The sequence below is a fragment of the Emys orbicularis genome, chromosome 9 (genome assembly GCF_028017835.1).
Source record: "Emys orbicularis isolate rEmyOrb1 chromosome 9, rEmyOrb1.hap1, whole genome shotgun sequence".
NCBI lineage: Eukaryota > Metazoa > Chordata > Testudines > Emydidae > Emys > Emys orbicularis.
This window is the reverse complement of record NC_088691.1, coordinates 40,261,654-40,280,212: the sequence shown is the minus strand read 5'-3', so window position 1 is coordinate 40,280,212 and position 18,559 is coordinate 40,261,654. Positions and strand designations below refer to the sequence as shown.

At 43.6% G+C, this 18,559-nt stretch overlaps 1 protein-coding gene across 1 annotated transcript; it reads right to left on the bottom strand.

Annotated features, from left to right (window-relative positions):
* Nucleotides 1-331: 331 nt before the first annotated feature.
* Nucleotides 332-18,498, bottom strand: NUP62CL (nucleoporin 62 C-terminal like). Its single transcript, XM_065410487.1, has 13 exons — nt 18,418-18,498; nt 17,162-17,453; nt 16,274-16,662; nt 13,540-13,650; nt 12,592-12,717; nt 9,346-9,441; nt 7,799-7,910; nt 7,319-7,463; nt 6,799-6,848; nt 6,505-6,639; nt 5,684-5,795; nt 4,568-4,634; nt 332-554 (listed from the first exon to the last, which is right to left on the bottom strand). Exons 2-13 carry the CDS (start codon nt 17,437-17,439, stop codon nt 463-465), a joined length of 1,713 nt encoding a protein of 570 aa, XP_065266559.1. The 5' UTR covers nt 17,440-17,453; nt 18,418-18,498; the 3' UTR covers nt 332-462.
* Between the last annotated feature and the right edge of the window lie 61 nt (nt 18,499-18,559).

The following is an 18,559-nucleotide window of genomic DNA, read 5'->3' as shown; positions in this document are numbered from 1 at the left end:
TCTGACTTCCTTTAAAACTTCAGCAGCAAAATGTACTGCTTGAATTATTTAAAATTATTTTAATAGCACATACTAAGTTTAGATCTTAATATAGTTCATCATAAGTCCAATTTTAAAGCAAAATTGAGCTGGAGAGGTTAGTCATGTGACTTCACTGTAGTTTAAAACACTCTAAAGATAACAAACAAGAACTGAGTAAAATACATGAAACATATGTACAAAAACCACAGAACAAGGACACAGATGCTGCAGAACTAAGAAGCGCCAAGCAATCTCTATGGTATGAGTCAATGTGAATTCCAGTAAGGTGGATATTGCAGACAATAGGAGGTTTGGCATGAAAAAGCATTTTATTGAAACAAAAAAACAACGTGATATCACAATTTTTACTCTATTTTTCCTAAGTTTTTACATAAATGGCTATCAAGTGAATATTACAACAGTAGAGATTTCTTGGATCACTCAATCGAATGTGATCCGAAAACTGCGTTCCTGTTCCTTTCGGCGGCTCTCACAAACCTTCGTCACCTCCTCTACCTTCCTCTGCAGCAGGGCTATGGGGAGAGGGGAAAAAACATAATACACACGAGGATCACATGAACATCATAAGAGACAGCCCTAGGCAGTACAGGTCTGGAGGAGAGAAGAGTGTCTCAGAAAGAGTAAAGATCAATGGTTAAGATAGGTTTGGGAACAGAAGGGGAGAGAAAAACCCAGCACGAGATACTGCTGAACTGCAAAAGGCTCATCGGATGGCTATGATGGCAGAAACTCTAGCAACACCCAGAAACAAGTGGACAAGCCCAAGAGGACATTTTGGCCATCACTCCAATCTTCCTTGCTGACCCAACTTCAATTTGGTTTACGTTAATTTATGTTATTTCATTTACATTTTCAACAAAAGTTTTACAAAGTTAGAAACTAAACACTTGCTGAACATGAGTAGCTGGAACAGGCTCCATATTTGGAAATACACAAATCATGCACGGGCGCACACACACACTATCCACTCTGCCCCCTTCATGACCTATAATCTGTTCTCAATTATTGTCTATAAAATAAGTAAATTACTGCAATAGTTCTGTATGCTGTAGGCACTGCACTGAAAAAGCCTACTCTTTCTGAAAGCCTGTAAATGACTCCTGCAGAATAATTTCACCAATCTTTATCATAAAGCTGCACTATGGGTCTGTAGTATGGAGACATTCTAGTCCATTTAAGTTCTTGTAATACATCTAACATGTGATACCAGACTCTTCCAGTAGTACATTAAGTGACCTGATTAGCATTTGGGATGTTTTCTTTCTTCTTTCCTCTTAAAGGGAAAATTATATATGGGTTTATTATATATAGCATATTTTACGTTCATTAAAATGTATGTGTTTTTGTTAATGAAGGCAGGTTGAAACACAGTTTGCACTTGGAACAGAAAGCAGCACGTTTTGTGTTGGTACTTAGTCTCTGCAGGAGTTCATTCCAATCTTAAGCCAGACTCCAGGAAAGCTCTGTCTCCTGGACAAACAAGCTTCCCCTTTGCAGTTAACGTGCATTAGAAGCATTAAAACACATGCAGTGGCCCATATTTTCAAGAACAAATAACTCTGCAAATTTAAATATCCTTTCAAAGCTCCAAATTATGCAGGGCACTCTTTTTGTACTGCGAGTTTTAGCCCCACTATCAGCTACACATATAGTATATCCATCTCAAAATTTAATACTCCCATTACAAAGCAGAGCTCTCACCAGTGTCCAGTCAGCTATGGTAACCCTCAAACATTTAATAAGAGAAATAGAAGAAAGTAAAATTCCTTGGAGTTCTTTTGGCAAGAGGAGAGATTTAAGATCATCTAGACTATACCTGTGTTCCCCCAGCTAAGATCTTGTCATCTTAGGGTACCATGGTGTGCCGAGAAGGAGTGGACTCATTGGAAATGAGAAGCAAATTAGCCAAAGGTATGTTTACAGATCTCAGCAATGTGAGAGTTTGGAATCTACTAGGTGTCTGTTCCACATTTTAAACCCCCCACACATTTACTGGGCTAATACAGCTCTCTGGATGCAAATGTTAAAGTTACATAAGTCTTAAGAAACCCCTCATTAAGATAACAGATGTTACAATTATTATCTAGAAAAGCTACTTTGCTTTTATGAGGTGGCCCTGAAGGTGTTTTAAGGGAATGGGATTTAGAAACTTGTGAACAGTTTCTATGTTTTACATTTTTAAAATCAAGAAAAATATAATCTTGGAAGTGTCACTTCTCCCAGTCCTGCCAATGGGACAAGCCATTCTGGCTGTTGCAGAAGGGGGGCACATGAGGGGTACATGTAAATAAGAACAGGAACTCTTACATTTGCTAAGCATCCCAAGGGAACAAAGGAAGCACACGAATCATTTAGGGAAAAAAGTACATTTTGTAACATCAACTGCTCCTTCCCCTGCTTGAGGGACTTGCCCTACCATACTAAAGTTGACAGGTTCCTCTTTGAAACTTGCATATCCCCTAAAAAGAGACATTGGACTATTCAATTAATCTAGTGATCTAATTAATTGGCTGAATAGCCATGATTTATAATTAGGACCCTACCAAATTCAGCCATGAAAAACACGTCATGGACCGTGAAATCTGGCCTTTTATGTGCTTTTACCCTAGACTACACAGATTTCACGGGGGATACCAGAGTTTCTCAAATTGGGGGTCCTGACCCAAAAGGGAGTTGCAGGGGAGTCACAAGGTTATTTTAGGGGGGATCGTGGTATTGCCACCCTTATTTCTGCGCTGCCTTCAGAGCTGGGTGGCCGGAGAGTGGCAGCTGTTGGCCGGCACCCAGCTCTGAAGGCTGTGCCCCGCCAACAGCAGCACAGAAGTAAGGTTAGCACAATACCATACCATGCCTCCCTTACTTCTGCGCTGCTGCTGACGGTGGCTCTGCCTTCAAAGCTGGGATCCCGGCCAGCAGCCGCTGCTCTCCAGCTGCCCAGCTCTGAAGGGAGCCACCGGCTGCAGCAGCGCAGAAGTAAGGGTAGCAATACCACAACCCCCCCACCCCACCTCACCCACTCCTTTTCGGGTCAATTACAACACCATGAAATTTCAGATTTAAATAGCTGAAATAATGAAATTTACTATTTTTAAAATCCTATGACCGTGAAATTGACCAAAATGGACCGTGAATTTGGTAGGGTCCTATTTGTAATACAAGAAAAATTCTCACGCTGATGGAACAAATTGCAACCCCTTTAATAATCATCTTCAAAAGAAACAGGCAACTGCTTTACACCAGACTGACATTGAGGACTGCAACTGGACCCACAGATCTGCTGCTACAGGCGACATCCCAGAAGCAGTCAAATCTCATCATGACGACAAGCACTGAGTACTGAGAAGTTAACACCTTTTAGGAACCTGGAAGCCGAAGACGGCTCTGGTATAATCAGACAAACCTATTTAAATCAAGGGAGTTTGCCTTCTTTCAAAAGGGATGAATATAAACCATGGGTTTGGGGACATTCACAGCTTTGCAGGAGTTGAGAGTGCAGCAGAGCTAGTGTACCTGAGTCCTGGAAAGAGCAGCACCACATCACCCAACAACAGTGTCCCCTTGTCGCTAATTAGGTTCAGTTAAGGAGAGCTGCAAACTAGCTAGAATACTCAGGATCCTTTACTGGGAGACAGATGGTTCCTGGTCATGAAAACTATGTGTAATAACTTCAGAAAAAGCAATTAAACCCTGGAAGCATCCCAATATTTTAGTGAAAAAACCCAGTCCCTGAAGAGCAATCTTCCTTTCTAATACCCAGCATAACATCTGTTCAGTATTATCTTTTCAAAGTTACTCTGCAACTTCTGCAGTGTCCCTCAGAAAATGGAGTTACTGTACCTGCAGCAAACGAACGTTTGACCTCAGCTAACAGCATAAGGAGCAATCTTCCTGAGCTGAAACTCGGGAGAGAGAGGGGCCACAGGATAGATACTGAGGTAGGAAGGCCAATGGAGGTGACCAGAGCATTTTAAAAACTGGCATTTGTGACCCTCAAAAGACATTTTCCATAAAGAAAAGGCTGATAACATTGTAAAAGCCCATGCTCAGACTATCAATAGGGAAGCCATTTTCTATTGATAGTTTTAGAACACTGATTTTCCTAACATATTTAGCAAATGGCCAGGAACTTCATCCAGAAACTACTGAGTCTATAGGGCTTTAATGGAAAATGAAGAGAGAGGGGAATCCAAATGATAGGCTGGTACTTGGGGAAGACTCCTCATGTATCTTTCTGAAGTAATCTATGGTCAAGAAACACACACACCAGAATTGCACTTAGTACTTTAACTTCATAACAAATGATTGTTTTGCACAGTCCACTACCAGTACCTGTCACTGTCTAGCTGATCTCTCAACCTTCAGTCCCTCCACTAAGCACTGAATAGAGAGGCCAGAAAGAGATTACACTTCCCCTCCTCCTTCAAGATATCCAATCTTCCTTCCTAAGTGCAGTTCAGACCTGACATTTTGGCCAGTCCATTTTTTTACTTAAAAAAAAAAAAAAAGGCTTCATTAAGGTTCTTACCCGAGTTCTGGTCAATCCACTGCAATGAATCCATGTGTGCATTCAAAATTTTACAGATCTGCTGGAGCTGGAGAGAAACAGATGCAAGATTTTAGGCGTGAGTTATTCTATTGTAACACGTGGAAATGAACAACAGTAAGAGAAATACCAGTTAGACACCAGTCTAGCCTGGTCCTCGGGGCTTGCTGTAGCAGTCAGGGCTAAGTACTCCATACATTTAGCAAATCTAGCAGTCACTTCACCCAGGTGAAGCTGATACAGAAGAAGCACATATCACAGCTGTATGGGGACCTCTGGTTTGGAAAATATCCTTGTGGCCTGGGCTTTCTTAGGCTAATAGAGATCAGATACATCATACCCATAAAAGGTTTACTCTCAAGGTGGTGTAGAAGAGGCTGGGAAAGCTCCCTGCTCTGCAATGTTCAGCAAAAGGGAAGTTCTCCACTGACAAGCCTACAGGCAAAAACCATGATGGAGATTAAAATCAAGTTGATATGTAGGAGAAAGATGAGAATTCAGGTCTGAATTAGAAGATGAAAAGTACAACAGAAGATGGAAACAATGACAGATGTACATGAGACAGAAGAGAATTCTGATCCGTCACAAGGAATATATACAAGAAGCATAATAGTAAGCAGGATTACAGACAAGCTATCTGTGGTATTTAGTCCTAAACTCAGGCAAGAGATGGCCTGTTGTCCTTGGGGCAGCTGAAGTGGCACACAGAGGACTATCCAAAGTTCACACCCAAAATCTGATAGGTCTGTCTGCAAAAGTCTACAATATGGTGGGAAATATCTTCCAGATTTCAAAAATATATGTATATAAAAGATAAATACAACAACAAGTGAGTGATTGTGGGGGGAGGTTTTGCAATCTCTCTGCTGGCAGCATTTATAATGTTCATGTGACCCTAGAGTAAGCATAAGGGAGCCACATTGGCTTGTGCTGGAACAGGAGTTTGGCCAACAGAAAAAAAACTAGGGAGTAAAAGCTGTAAAATCCTCTTCAAATCCTGAAAATACAAACGACATGAAGAGTATTCAGAACTACACAAGTTAAATGGCCCACAAGAGATTTTTACCACCTTCACAAGAGAACTTGGCTCATACTCACTGGGTCGCTGGTATCGGCAGGGCCCCCAGATGTGTTCAGGTGCTCAATGATGTCTTTGAGATCCTGTGCCATACGCTTCAACTGGGCATCTATGTTTTCAGCCAATTTATAGCTGCAAAGCACATAGGAGGAGATGTGGTCAGAATGTTTCAAATCAAACAGATATACCAGGTACACTGGAGGAACATTTTGCCCCGCCAACTAGGCAACATCAACATTCTTTCATAGGAGAGAGACATGAACACACTGGGAACAGAGATGTCTTCAATGCTCTTTGACATTTCTAAGATTCAACAGAATATTCTCCTCACACCCTACCAGAGGAATAAAACAAACCAACTGGTCCTGATCCTGCAAGACATCTCTTGGGCAAGTCAGACACCCTCTCTGGTTGCCTTACTAGAATTCACCAGTCCTTGCCCTAAAATGCTTGCATGACTTGAATAATCACACACACTGCTTCCCTGGCTCTAATCAGCACCCATGGGACTTCACTTTCAGTAGTATTAGAGAGATCATTCCAAAAATTAATAGACTGACCTCAAATAGCTATTTAAGTCCACATCCCCCAAAATAACTCCATTTATGTTATCTAATAAAATATACTGACAGCTCTACTTCCTCATTCCTCTATCTACATTTCCAATATGGGAAATGCAAGCCACTGGGAAGACTATGTTCCAGAAAAAGCTGTTATTAGTTTCCTCATCCTATAGCAACCCCCTAGAATGCCCTGTAGTCCAAGTTTAGTTCTTCCTGTCCTCAAATGTTACTACATTAGCTCTGCCCTATCATGTGCTTAACTAGGATCACTTCCTTACGTTCGCTCCCGCTCCTCATCTGCGTGCTGCAAGTAGATAGTCCCACTCTGTTCCTTTACAGACTCCTCCAGAGGAATCAGCAAATCTTCCAGCTCCTTCTGTTGTGACAGGATGAAATCAAGTTCCTGATCCAACCTGCAAAAAGGCAAATGAACAAGTGTCCTACTGAAAGCAACTTAGGGCAGAGTTATATGTGGTGTATAAACTCTTCATCATCGGAAGGCTGCAAGGAGATGGAAAGATCACTATCCCAGGAAAACAAAACACATCACTAAAGCACACAGTCTCTCTTACCTCTTCTGATCCAGCTTCACTTTCTCCACTTCTCTGTGTAATGAAGTAATCTAAAACCAGACAGGAACACATAGCATTTAACAGACTGTAGCAATAGAATTCAGAAATCATCTGTCAGGATGTAGGGGTAGAGGGAAAGGGGTGGATTGAGAAAAAACACCATGAAAACTGTGTACCAGAAAGACGAAATAGTGGTATAAATGTTTATAGAGAACATTTTAGATTTAGCACTGGAGTTATTGCCACAAAAGCCAACTCCTAGGCAACAGGCTGGCCTAAGATTTCTCATCTTACCTGGGCAACTCTTAATCATGCTGGGCCAGATTTGTAAAGTTGTCTAAGAAGCAGATAGGTGCCTAGTGGGATTTCCTCCTCCCCCCAAAAGACCCACCAATGGAAGTTCGGCATCTAGGTACTTTTGAAAATCCCACTGGGTGCCTATTTGTATCTCTGGACACTCAAATACCTTTAAAAATCTGGCCCTATGTGAAAAGCAGGTTGATAAGGCATGCCATCTCACCTTCTCTCCATTCTCAATCAGTGTCCGATCCCAGGCATTGACCTGTGTAGCCTGATGAAGAAAATGTTTCTCCTGGTCCTCCAGTTCTAGGCTCCATTTATTAATCAGACTCTCCAGCTGAGCATAAGTCATCACTGGGGGAGCACTGGGGTTGGGGAAGTTGAGAGAGCATTAAGCATTAGAATGAATACAAGCTCAAAAATGACAAGATATAAAGCTGACAGCACAGCTAGTGTTAACCGCACGACACTGAATTACAAATAGACCTCAACAGTACATCCTTGCCAGGATATAGTATATCTATGATACTCACTGTACTTCTGCATTCCAATCCCACCACAGTCTCTTTGTCTGGAGTAGCCTATTCTGATTCCTCCACTCAAAATCCAATAAACTGACTACATCATGAATTTGAACACTCACTCTCAGTACCCAGCTACTGGACACTTGGCAGTAACTCAATTGGCTGAAAGGACTCACCTGGTTGTTGTGGTGGCTATAGTAGCAGTAGAAGTCACAGCACCAATGGTACCAGTGGTGGTCAGTGGTTTAAGATTCAAGGCAAAGCCTGTGCTAGGGGCAGAAGAAGTGCCTGCAAGGAAAGATTTAGTGTCACACCACACATAAAAGGAGAGGAATGAATACAGAGGAGGAGAGGTCAGCTGTGATCTAGCAGATTGGACGCAAGATTGGAAATTAGGAGACATGAGTTCTATTCACAAATTACCTTGACTATGTGATCTAGATTAGCCACGTCACTTGAGTTTCTCCATTTGTAAGATGTAGATAACACTACTTATCCACCTTTGTAAGGTGCTATGAGATCTTTAGAAAGCTCTATTCTGTATAAGCAGCAAGTGGTGGCTTATTTCTCTTAGTTTTCAAATTATATAGATATATAGAGAGAAGAATAAATAAATCAATCAATTTTGCTACAATGGACAGGGATGGACTGAAGATCCCCAGGTTCCCTTCCAACCCAAGTGGCTCTATTAAAATGAGGGACTGAAAGCACATATTTAACCAGGTAATATTGAGAAAGATACAATGCAAACTCTCTCTCAATGCATCTCTCTCAACCCAGATCTGCAGGACCCCAACCACTATAATACTGAATCTACACATAGCTCTGCCAATGCATGCAATTTGTGAGCTGCATCACCACTCTTCTTTGGAACTGGACTTCTTATAAGCAGAGCTGGTGAACTAAAAAATGTTTTAATGATGCTGATGAACATCTGTTAATAAAACTTGACAGTTATACAGCACCTTCTGTCCCAGGATCTCAAAGCTCTTTATGAACCTTAAGGAAACAAGCCTCAATGCTTGTTGGGGAATAGCTTTCCTTTTTGCAAAATAGTAGTAAGACAGACAGGCAAGGATCACAAAGCAACTGACTGGCAGAGTCAGGAACAGGATGCTGGGTCCTGGATCTTGGTACTGTGCTATTATTAAGTCTAGACAAGGACTTCTCAACCAGTCGGGTGCAACTTAGAAGTGTGAACAACCCACTGGTTGATGGAAGTGGGCAAAAGGCTTCAAAATTCTGCATTCTCTAGGATCCAGGGCAGGGAAGAAGCTAGATGCTCCCTTTCTATCCTATTTCCACCCCATCCTAGTCACCCCAACTAATCCTACTGCAGCTCCTCAGTCCTCCCTATTTCTCCCTCCCCTCTATCCCTACACAATGTGCAGCTAGAGCCACAGCCTCTTGAAGCAATGCTATGCCTGCTGTGTAGGAAGGCTGGTGGCTGGAGAGGGAGATGCTACCCCAGTAACAGCAGCCCCTCACCAACCCTGTAAACCAGACTGCCAAACTCTTACAGCCCCCAGCCAAGACCACCTGAGGTTTCTTGCTGTGAACACAAGTCCACAATGGCCACAAAGAATTGTGGGACCAGATGTATCACAACACAAAACAGTGGATGGTTTTCAGATCCTGGGTAGAAAGAGACTGAGAATCATGGGACTATACAATAGTGTTATCAGCACGATCATTCTCATTCTTTTCAGAATCTAGTCCTTACTCGTGGTAGTGATGGTTGCAGCAGTCGTCGTTCCAGGGACCTTTAATCCAAATCCAAGAGTACCCAGACTGGTTGCTGCAGTTGAGGTGCCACCAACTGTAAACAGAAGAGAATAACACAGTTTCCTGTGTGTCCCACTGGACTGGGATCCCCTTTAGAAAGTTACTGTGCTCTGGTCCCTGTTTTATCTGTACTAGCAATGAACCAATAACTAAGTAGGCTGAGGGAACATCCAGGCACCTAGGTGAAGAATGGCAGGTTGAAACAATGGATACATACAGAAGGCCTCACAGCTGTTTTAAGAGTTCTTCTCAATTCAGCTGCAAAGCTACTAACTATTATATTTGGATAATTTGAAACATGCAACATTCAACTGATACAAATTGCTAGAACAGGCAATAGGACCCAAACACCAGGCTCAAGGTAGCTTGGGAACACAATCCTGGAACTATAAGTACTCAGAGGCTAAATGAGAGTGAGGATTGCGAGTAACTCATTACGGAAACAATCCACTGAATCAAATACAGCATCCTGGATATGGCTAACCTCAGAAGACTATCTTGCCAAATTTACTAAGCCCCACAGAGATACACTTTGGAAAAGGGATGCCAAAACATAAGCAGAATGAAGGCAGTAAGCCAAATTCATTTCTGGTAGAACTCCACTAACTTCAATGGAGTTACACCAGGGACAAGTTTGGTCCCCACGAGGTGCATGATTGACTCCATTCTCACTGAGTTTTTGCAACATGTAATGTAATTTGGTTGGAGTGATCTGGCTAGGCTGTGTTCCTATGAACACAGCCTAAAGATCTCAAAATACTGTCTGGTTTCTTCTAATGCAAGTGAGCTGCTATTTCTTACTTCAGGTGGCTCAGTTTTGCATGCTCTCTCTGGTAAACTGCACTGTTTCTCTCTTATACAGAAAATGAAGGTGATCCTGAAGTTATGTAGCGTACGTATTTAATGATGGACCCAACTTTCTGCTTTTATGTCCTAACACCTGAAACAGCTGAATAATATTCAAAACAAAATTACTAGAGTAAAGAAAGTGTCATCTATGAAAAAAACCCTCCACAAACAGTGCAGCCAAGGTACAGGCCTTTATCTAAAAAAGAAGAGGACACCTGATTGTCATGAGCAAGCCAAAAGCCCTCCTCCAGGCTCTTTGCAAGGGTAGGGGCAAAGAAAGTGGGCATTCTGGAGAGCTTGAATCACAGCTGATTAGACCAAGAACCACCTTATCCTGAAGCTTCAAGATCTTAACTACATGTAATACTGTTGCAAAAAAATCAAACATCATTCTGGGATGTATTATCAGGAGTGTTGTAAGCAAGACACAAGGAGTAATTCTTCTACTCTACTCAACACTAGTAAGGCCTCAGCTGGAGTACTGTGTCCAGTTCTCGGTATCACACTTCAGGAAAGGTGTGGATAAATTGGAGAAAGTGCAGAGGAGAGCAACAAAAGTGATTAAAGGTCTTGAAAATAAGAACTAAGAGGAAAGATTGAGGGGAAAAAAAGGGTTTGTTTAGTCTGGAAAAGAGCAGACAGAGGAGACATGATAACAGTATTCAAGTGCATAAAAGATGGTTATAAAGAGGAGGGTGATAAATTGTTCTCCTTAACCACTGAGGACAGGACAAGAAGTAATGGGCTTAAATTGCAGCAAGGGAGATTTAGGTTAGATATTATGGAAAACTTCCTAATTTTAAGGGTAGTTAAGCACTGAAACAAAATTACCTAGGGAAGCTGTGGAATCTCTGTCATTAGAGGTTTTTAAGAACAGGTTGGACAAACACCTGTCAGGGATGGTCTAATACTTAGCCCTGCCACAGTGCAAGGGACTGGACTAGATAACCTATTGAGGTCACTTCCAGTCCTACATTTCTATGATTCTATGTTTTACATCAAGTACTTAGAATAATTTACCAGATTTTCTCCATTATTCATACAGCAAATACATAAGCTACTAAAAGTTACAGATGGGCAATCAAAAAAGATATTCTCCAGTAGCCAAAAGGACTGTAGTGCAATAAACCCACACTTTCACTTCCCCAAAGGACTTTTAAAACATCTCTCTGGCTAGGTACAAAGTGGTGTTTTTCTACACAAATAGCTATATTAACAGCAGAAATCACTCCTTGTGGCAAAATTCTTGTAATCAGGTTTATTTCCCCATTGTTGACTAGGACTGTTAACACATTTATAGGGTTGGACAGTGAGAGAGCAGTTAGACACAGGGTCAGATTAACTACCCTACAGTGGTCAGAAGAGGGTTAGTATTTCCTGGTATGAAGTAGCTGGCACATCTTCTACCACGAAGGAATTACCTAGATATGCAGCATATTAAAACCATCAAATATTCACACACACCCTTCCCCAAACCAGCACCTCACTTGAAAATGGAATGTGAAGACCTGACCTGAGCATCATCAACACTATCTCAGAGATAATAGCACAGGGAGGGCAAATCTACACTACAAAATTAAGTCAACTTAAGTTACATTGCTGTACAGTCACTGTAGTCATTAAATTACATTTTTCCATGTCCAAACCCCCCTCCTGCTGTCGGCAGTGCACGTCCTCACCAGGAGCGCTTCCACCAATTTAACTGACAGTGTGGAGCACTGACAGCTCTGGGCTGTCAGCCGCCAGGGACTGACAGCCATAACAGTCAATGCAGTGTCTATACTGACACTGCATCAACCTAACTATACAAACCTAAGCGGTACAACTCTTGGGGAGGTGGAGTTATTAAGTCAGTGTAGTGAGTGACTTACATCAGCAGGAGCAACACTAATGTAGACACTCACAGAGTTAGGTCGATGTAAGCGGCCTTATGTCAACCTAACTCTGTAGTGTAGATCAGGCCTGACTTTAACACATGTAATCAGAGTCACTGGCATGTTCAGCTGTGATGATAATATCAGGACAATGGACACACAAAAAATCAGAGTTAGTTAAAATTGCCACTCTTCTCACATGCATTATGTTCTGGACAAAAGTTTCTATGCAATGAACAGGATACATCACTGACAAGATTTTTGCCTTGAAGCGGACAAAGACAAGCTGACACTATCAAAGACCAAAATAACTGTTGTTGTACCTTATCGTGATTCCTCCACTTTAGTGAAAAAGCACCATCACCACAGACAGAACCTGCCAACCTACTCCTTGACCATCTACTTGCCAATACGAGGATAGACTGTGAGGAAAACTGTCTGATACATGTTCTGTGACTTACGTGAGAGGCCTGTGGCAGCAGAGGAGTTTGGCGCTGAAGAACTTGCTATGGATGCAAACAAAGTAGGCCCAGATGAACCAAGAAGGGAAGCTGTGGTGGTAGGAGCTGTGGATGTTGCAGTCAAGCCTAGAACAGAAAAAGCCAAAACCCATACAAACATATCCTTCTCTGAAGCTTCAAGACACACACTCAGAATAAACAAAGAGAATGGGACCTTTTCTTTGACACACCTTTTCTCCATTCATCTACACCAGCGGTTCTCAAACTGTGGGTCGTGACCCCATTTTAATGGGGTCGCCAGGGCTGGCATTAGACTCTCTGGGGCCCAGGGCTGAAGCCCAAGCCCAAGCCCCACCAGGCTGAAGCCCTGAGTGGCAGGGCTCAGGTTACAAGCCCCCCCCCCCAGACTGAAACCCTTGGGCTTTGGCCCCCACGCCCAGGGCGCCGGGGCTCAGGCTTCAGTCTCCCCCTCCACGGCACGCCTGGGGTCAGGTAGTAATTTTTGTTGTCAGAAGGGGGTTATGGTACAATGAAGTTTGAGAATCCCTGATCTACACTAATCTTCCTTCTATTGATGCAAGAGTCTTCTCCTCTGCAGCTTCTGTTTTCAACTTTAATTTTAAAGTATCTCTTTCCCCCCCCCAATCACCCTTAAACTCCTCTTTCTGTTTTATTTTACCCCATAAAGAATTGTGAAATACAGTTTTCATACGCAAAACTCTGTACAAAGTAAAATTGAGCTGTACAGTAAAATAAGAAGGTGCTTAGAGAACTTACAGAATCTGACCAAGGAGCAAATTCACTGCAAGACAAAGTATAACGCATCCACTCCACTCCTATTTTGATCTGTTCTCCACACTCCAACAAACAGAATTACTTCAAGCAGGGTAGTCAGACCCCCTTCACCCTGACTCATCTTTCAGTCACCATGCCCCAGTCACCACCTACCTCCGAGTTTGGTTCCAAATGATAAACTAGGTCCCTGGATGGTAGTAGCTGTCAATGTTCCTGTGGGTGCAGAGGTGGCTGCTGTCGAGGCCAGTATTCCAAAATTTAAACCTGGATTAAGAAATACAAAAAGACATGAAACAAGAGCAAACAGTTCTAAAGCAGAGACTCTGAAATACCTGCAACTGCAGAGAGAGAGACTGAAAAAACCCACAATATCCAAATGAGTAGAGCTAAGAATATCTATTATCAGATTAATATCGATGTCTCTCTGACAGACCTAGATCCAGCACTGTCAATGGGATTCACTAGATCTAATACATTCTGTCCATAACAACTTGTAGGATTTGCTCTAATGCAGACTAACTGCAGCTGACCATCACCCACCCAGGCTACAGACTTCCCCCCCACTTTTTAATGTCTAAAAGACCATCACTGTAACTTCGTGCTGATGTGTCAAACTTGACTTTTTGCTGTTTCTACTTTGTCCCTGTCCGAGGTACTGGAACTATTCTTAATGGCCTGGGAAGTATACAGTAGTGGCTTCAAACCCCTGGCACAGAGTCCATTGAGCAACTGACTATAAATGCAAGGTCTTTTTACCCACATATAGATCTTATTTCTAAAGAGAACTGATTTTACAAATGCAACCAATTTTCAACTTGCTGCCGACACTCAGGATGTGGCAGAATTATTTCAGTCCTTTGAGGTTGAAACCCAGCACTTACGGAAAACACAGTTCTAACAAGAGATAGTCATCTGTAACAGTCACAGTACTATGGTACCAAACCCTTTCCACAAAGGTTTGTGGAACTGTGATTGTAAAGACATTCCAAGTCCTGCAAAATAAAGGTCAGATGATCCCACTGTCATCTCTGCAGTTCTGTTTCTTTCTAAACTCTTATTTCATCTCATCATCTGTGTGCATCTAGATGCTCATACTCAAGACACGAGTAATTCAGTAGCCCCGGATTTAATGAGAAGCCTGCAGACCACTCATTCCAGCATTATGGCCTTAGATTGGAGTGCTGTGAAAAAATAAATTTCCTCTGCAAAATGGCCTACAAAAGAGACAGTGGCCTATTAACCAAGCTGGACTAACTAGGCCACAAACTAGTTTGTTGACTCAGTGCATGCTCACACTCTGTCACTTCCCATTATAGCAATCTGAAGTAGCAAACAAAAACACTTCTGCTAAGGTTCTACTGTGTGTATTTTCTAAATTTCATATTATCTGGTGGGCATCAAGAAAGAGATAAACCTGACTATCAACATTTAGGGTACAAAGTATACTCTGTAATTCTGTCACATTATTGAGACCATCCATAGAGATGCCATCTTAAAGACTACATGAAAAACTGTTACCGATACCTGGCGACTTTGGGCAGGAATATATTGAAAAATGGTGACCTACAGCACCAATTCTATTTCACACCAGACTGAAACAGCAGACTTCAGTGTCCATTTCTCAAACAAATGATCAATTCACCTGCATTATTAGAACTTTTAATAGGTAAATACCATTTCATTTACATAGCTTCAGAAGTCAGCTGACTGGAGGAGCTTTAATATGAATATAGTACAGTAACTCCTCACTTAAAGTCGTCCCAGTTAATGTTGTTTCATTGCTGATCAGTTAGGGAACATGAAAATAACAGGAGTACTTGTGGCACCTTAGAGACTAACAAATTTATTAGAGCATAAGCTTTCGTGGGCTACAACCCACTTCTTCGGATGCATATAGGAAGATATATGCATCCGAAGAAGTGGGTTGTAGCCCACGAAAGCTTATGCTCTAATAAATTTGTTAGTCTCTAAGGTGCCACAAGTACTCCTGTTATTTTTGCGGATACAGACTAACACGGCTGCTACTCTGAAACCTGTCATTAGGGAACATGCTCATTTAAAGTTGTGTAATGCTCCCTTCCAATGTTGTTTGGCAGCCGCCTGGTTTGTCTACTGCTTGCAGGAAGAGCAGCCCATTGCAGCTGGCTGGTGGGGGCTTGGAACCAGGGTGGACCGGCAGCCCCCCTATCAGCTCCCCTAAGTTCCCTGTGCAGCAGCTGCCTGCAGTTCAGCTGTCCCTCCCCCCACTGCCATGTGCTGCTCCTGCCCTCTGCCTTGGGTATGCTCCCTGAGACTCCTGCTTGCTGTGCGGGGGGAGGGAAGGAAGAGGGGGCTAATGTCAGGGTGTCCCCCTCCCTCCTGCTCCCCGCTTACCCCATCTTCCATAGAGCAGGGGGGACACACCAGGGCTCAGGAGGGAGCTTGCAGCAGCTGCAGTCTCAGCAAGCTGATCTAATTAACAAGGCAGTGTACTTAAAGAGGAAATGCACATATCTCCCTCCATTCCTGCTGCCTTGTAGAGTGAGAGAGTTAACCCTTGAGGGCTCAGCCAATTGCTAGTTCAACATTTAGCAGTAAGTGAAATATCCCACCCTGACTCCTCCACCTCAACCAAGCTTCACAATCATCATCACTGTGTACCAGTATTAAATTGTTTGTTTAAAACTTATACTGTTTGTATGTGTGTGCGTATATATAGTCTTTTGTCTGGTGAAAAAAGTTTCCCTGGAACCTAACCTCCTCATTTACATTAAATCTTATGGGGAAATTGGTTTTGCTTAACATCGTTTCTCTTAAAGTCGCATTTTTCAGGAACATAACTACAACGTTAAGTGAGGAGTTACTGTACTGCTAATACTTGGGCTTCCGATTCAAGATTGATACTCACCTGTGGACTGTCCCCCAAGACTGAAGGCAGTGGCTGGTTGTGCAGTAGTTGGTGCAATGGTGGCAGCAGCTGGGGCTGCTCCAAAGGTTAACCCTGTAGGTGCTACTTGCTGAGTTGTATTTCCCACAGAACTGATATTAAAGTTCGGGGTTCCAGTCTGAGCTGTTCCGCTGCTGGCAAAGTTGAACCCTCCAGTTGTCCCAGCCTGAGCAGTGGTGGTGGTAGTGGGGCCAAAAACAAAGCCAGAAGGAGCTGCTACTTGACTTGAAGACACACTGCTTGGTATAGAGCTGGTAAGGGCGGTACTGTTAGCAAGTCCAAACCCCCCAGTGATTCCTGTAGTCTGAGGGGTGCCACTGCTGCCCAAGTTTAACTTTGGTACACTTCCCCTAGACAGAAAAAGAATAGCAAGATGAACTGCCATGTTTATAATATAGTCCAGCAAGCTGCTGAAAGGCAGTTTTTTATAGCTTATCTTTAACATTTTAGATAAGCAGAGTTTCAGGAAGGTCAGCCATTTACCAGATTTCTTTGTAGAGCATTGGATTTAATCTCAAAGAGATAGCTCAGTTCCTACACACTGTATTACAACCCATCATGACTTAACTCCACTTACCTTGAGGCTTCTTTAATTACCTCCTTTCAGTAAAGTCTACCTTTTCCATACCACTTGGTATGCCTGGGACAGCCGCTTTCCTTCTATATGTCAAACATCTTCCCCATCTTCCTTCTTTTGAATCCCCCACAAGACTCAATCTTTCAGCTAGCTTTCCACTTGGATTCTCTCCACTCCCAATGTATTTTTAAAAAATTTACAGAAAAAGACAACTCAATGATGGCAACTCACAAGAACGATAAGAACAGATACTTCCTCTAGTTAGTTCTTACCCTAACGAGAATACATTTCCTGCTGGGGCTGCAGTTGATGTGGCTGGTGATCCAAAACTGAATCCAGAAGCCTGTGCAGATGTAGCAGGGGTGGCCAGGGAGAACAGACCTGTAGACTGGGTGCTTGCTGGGGTCTGAGTTGGTGTCCCAAAACTGAATCCTGTTCCACTGCCAGGTGTGAAGGAATAGCCTGTCGGTGCTGTGGTGGCTGCTGTCTTTGGAGTGCCAAAGTTGAACCCTCCCCCAGCAGAAGCAGATCCAAAGTTAAACTGACTCATGATGATTTCTGACTCTGAGAAGAAAAAGAATAAATAAAAAACCACTCAACAGCCCATTGCACTTTGTGCCACCCGAATTTCTGACTGGCTAGGGAATTTGGCTGTTCTGTGCATCCACACGTTGTGAGTAGGTGATGAAATACAGTTAGTGTGATTCCCTTTCAATGTGCTACAGAGCTCTACCTTCAAAGGAATATTTCAATGCTTTCATTTTCCCCCATGAACATTTCTACCAGCAAAACACTAAATTCACCACAGTCACCAAAGGCTACATAACAAATACATTAACTATAAGAATTTGCCAGTCACTAGTGCTACAAGGATGAGCACTAATGAAACTGGCCTTAAGTTCTATGATCTACAAAGAAAGGCAGAGGCTGCCATCCTAACCTGAGGCACACAGAAGGCACATGACCGCACCCCTTGGGAAATGCGCTATAGCAGGGTACAGGTATCCCTAACTGAGCTGCAAGGCTGTGCCATGAGATGCCAACAGCAGTTGACTAGGGGAAAGATCACGGCAGGTACCGCCTGCGTAGGGGTGGACCTTACTGCAGCAGGCACCACGGAGAGCATCCACCCCCCCACCCCCCAATAGACACCCCTTCGCACCGAGAAGCCCCGTGCTGGGCCCGTAGCACCCGGGGACGGGACAGAGGAAAATGTTCTAGATCCCAAGGCCAGGACCCCACTGGGCTCATCTAGTTAAATGTCACTATGCGGGGGGGGGGGGGGGGGTCGGGACGCGCTGCCCGGGGAGGGGCAGGTTTCACCCCTGTGTCGCTGGGAGGTCAGAGAGGCCCATCAGGTCACCGCCCCCGCCCGAGCCTAGCGAGCAGGGCCAGGCCCGGGCCGCCCCTCAGGGACCGCCGAGCCCGTGCTCCGGCGCGCGCCGCCATCGCTGCCCCCACCCCTCAGGGCAGAGCGGCTCGGCGGGCGGGGCCGCGCAGGGCCCGGGGGGAGCAGGCGCCTCCTCACCTGGTCACTCAAGGCCCAGCCCCGCACCACCGTTCTTTGCCTTACAGATCGCGCGCGCCGGCCCCGACGGTGAGAGACGACTGTGCCTTCGTGCGTGTGACGCTTACAGAACGCGAAGGTGGTGGGCCCAGCTTCCGCCAAT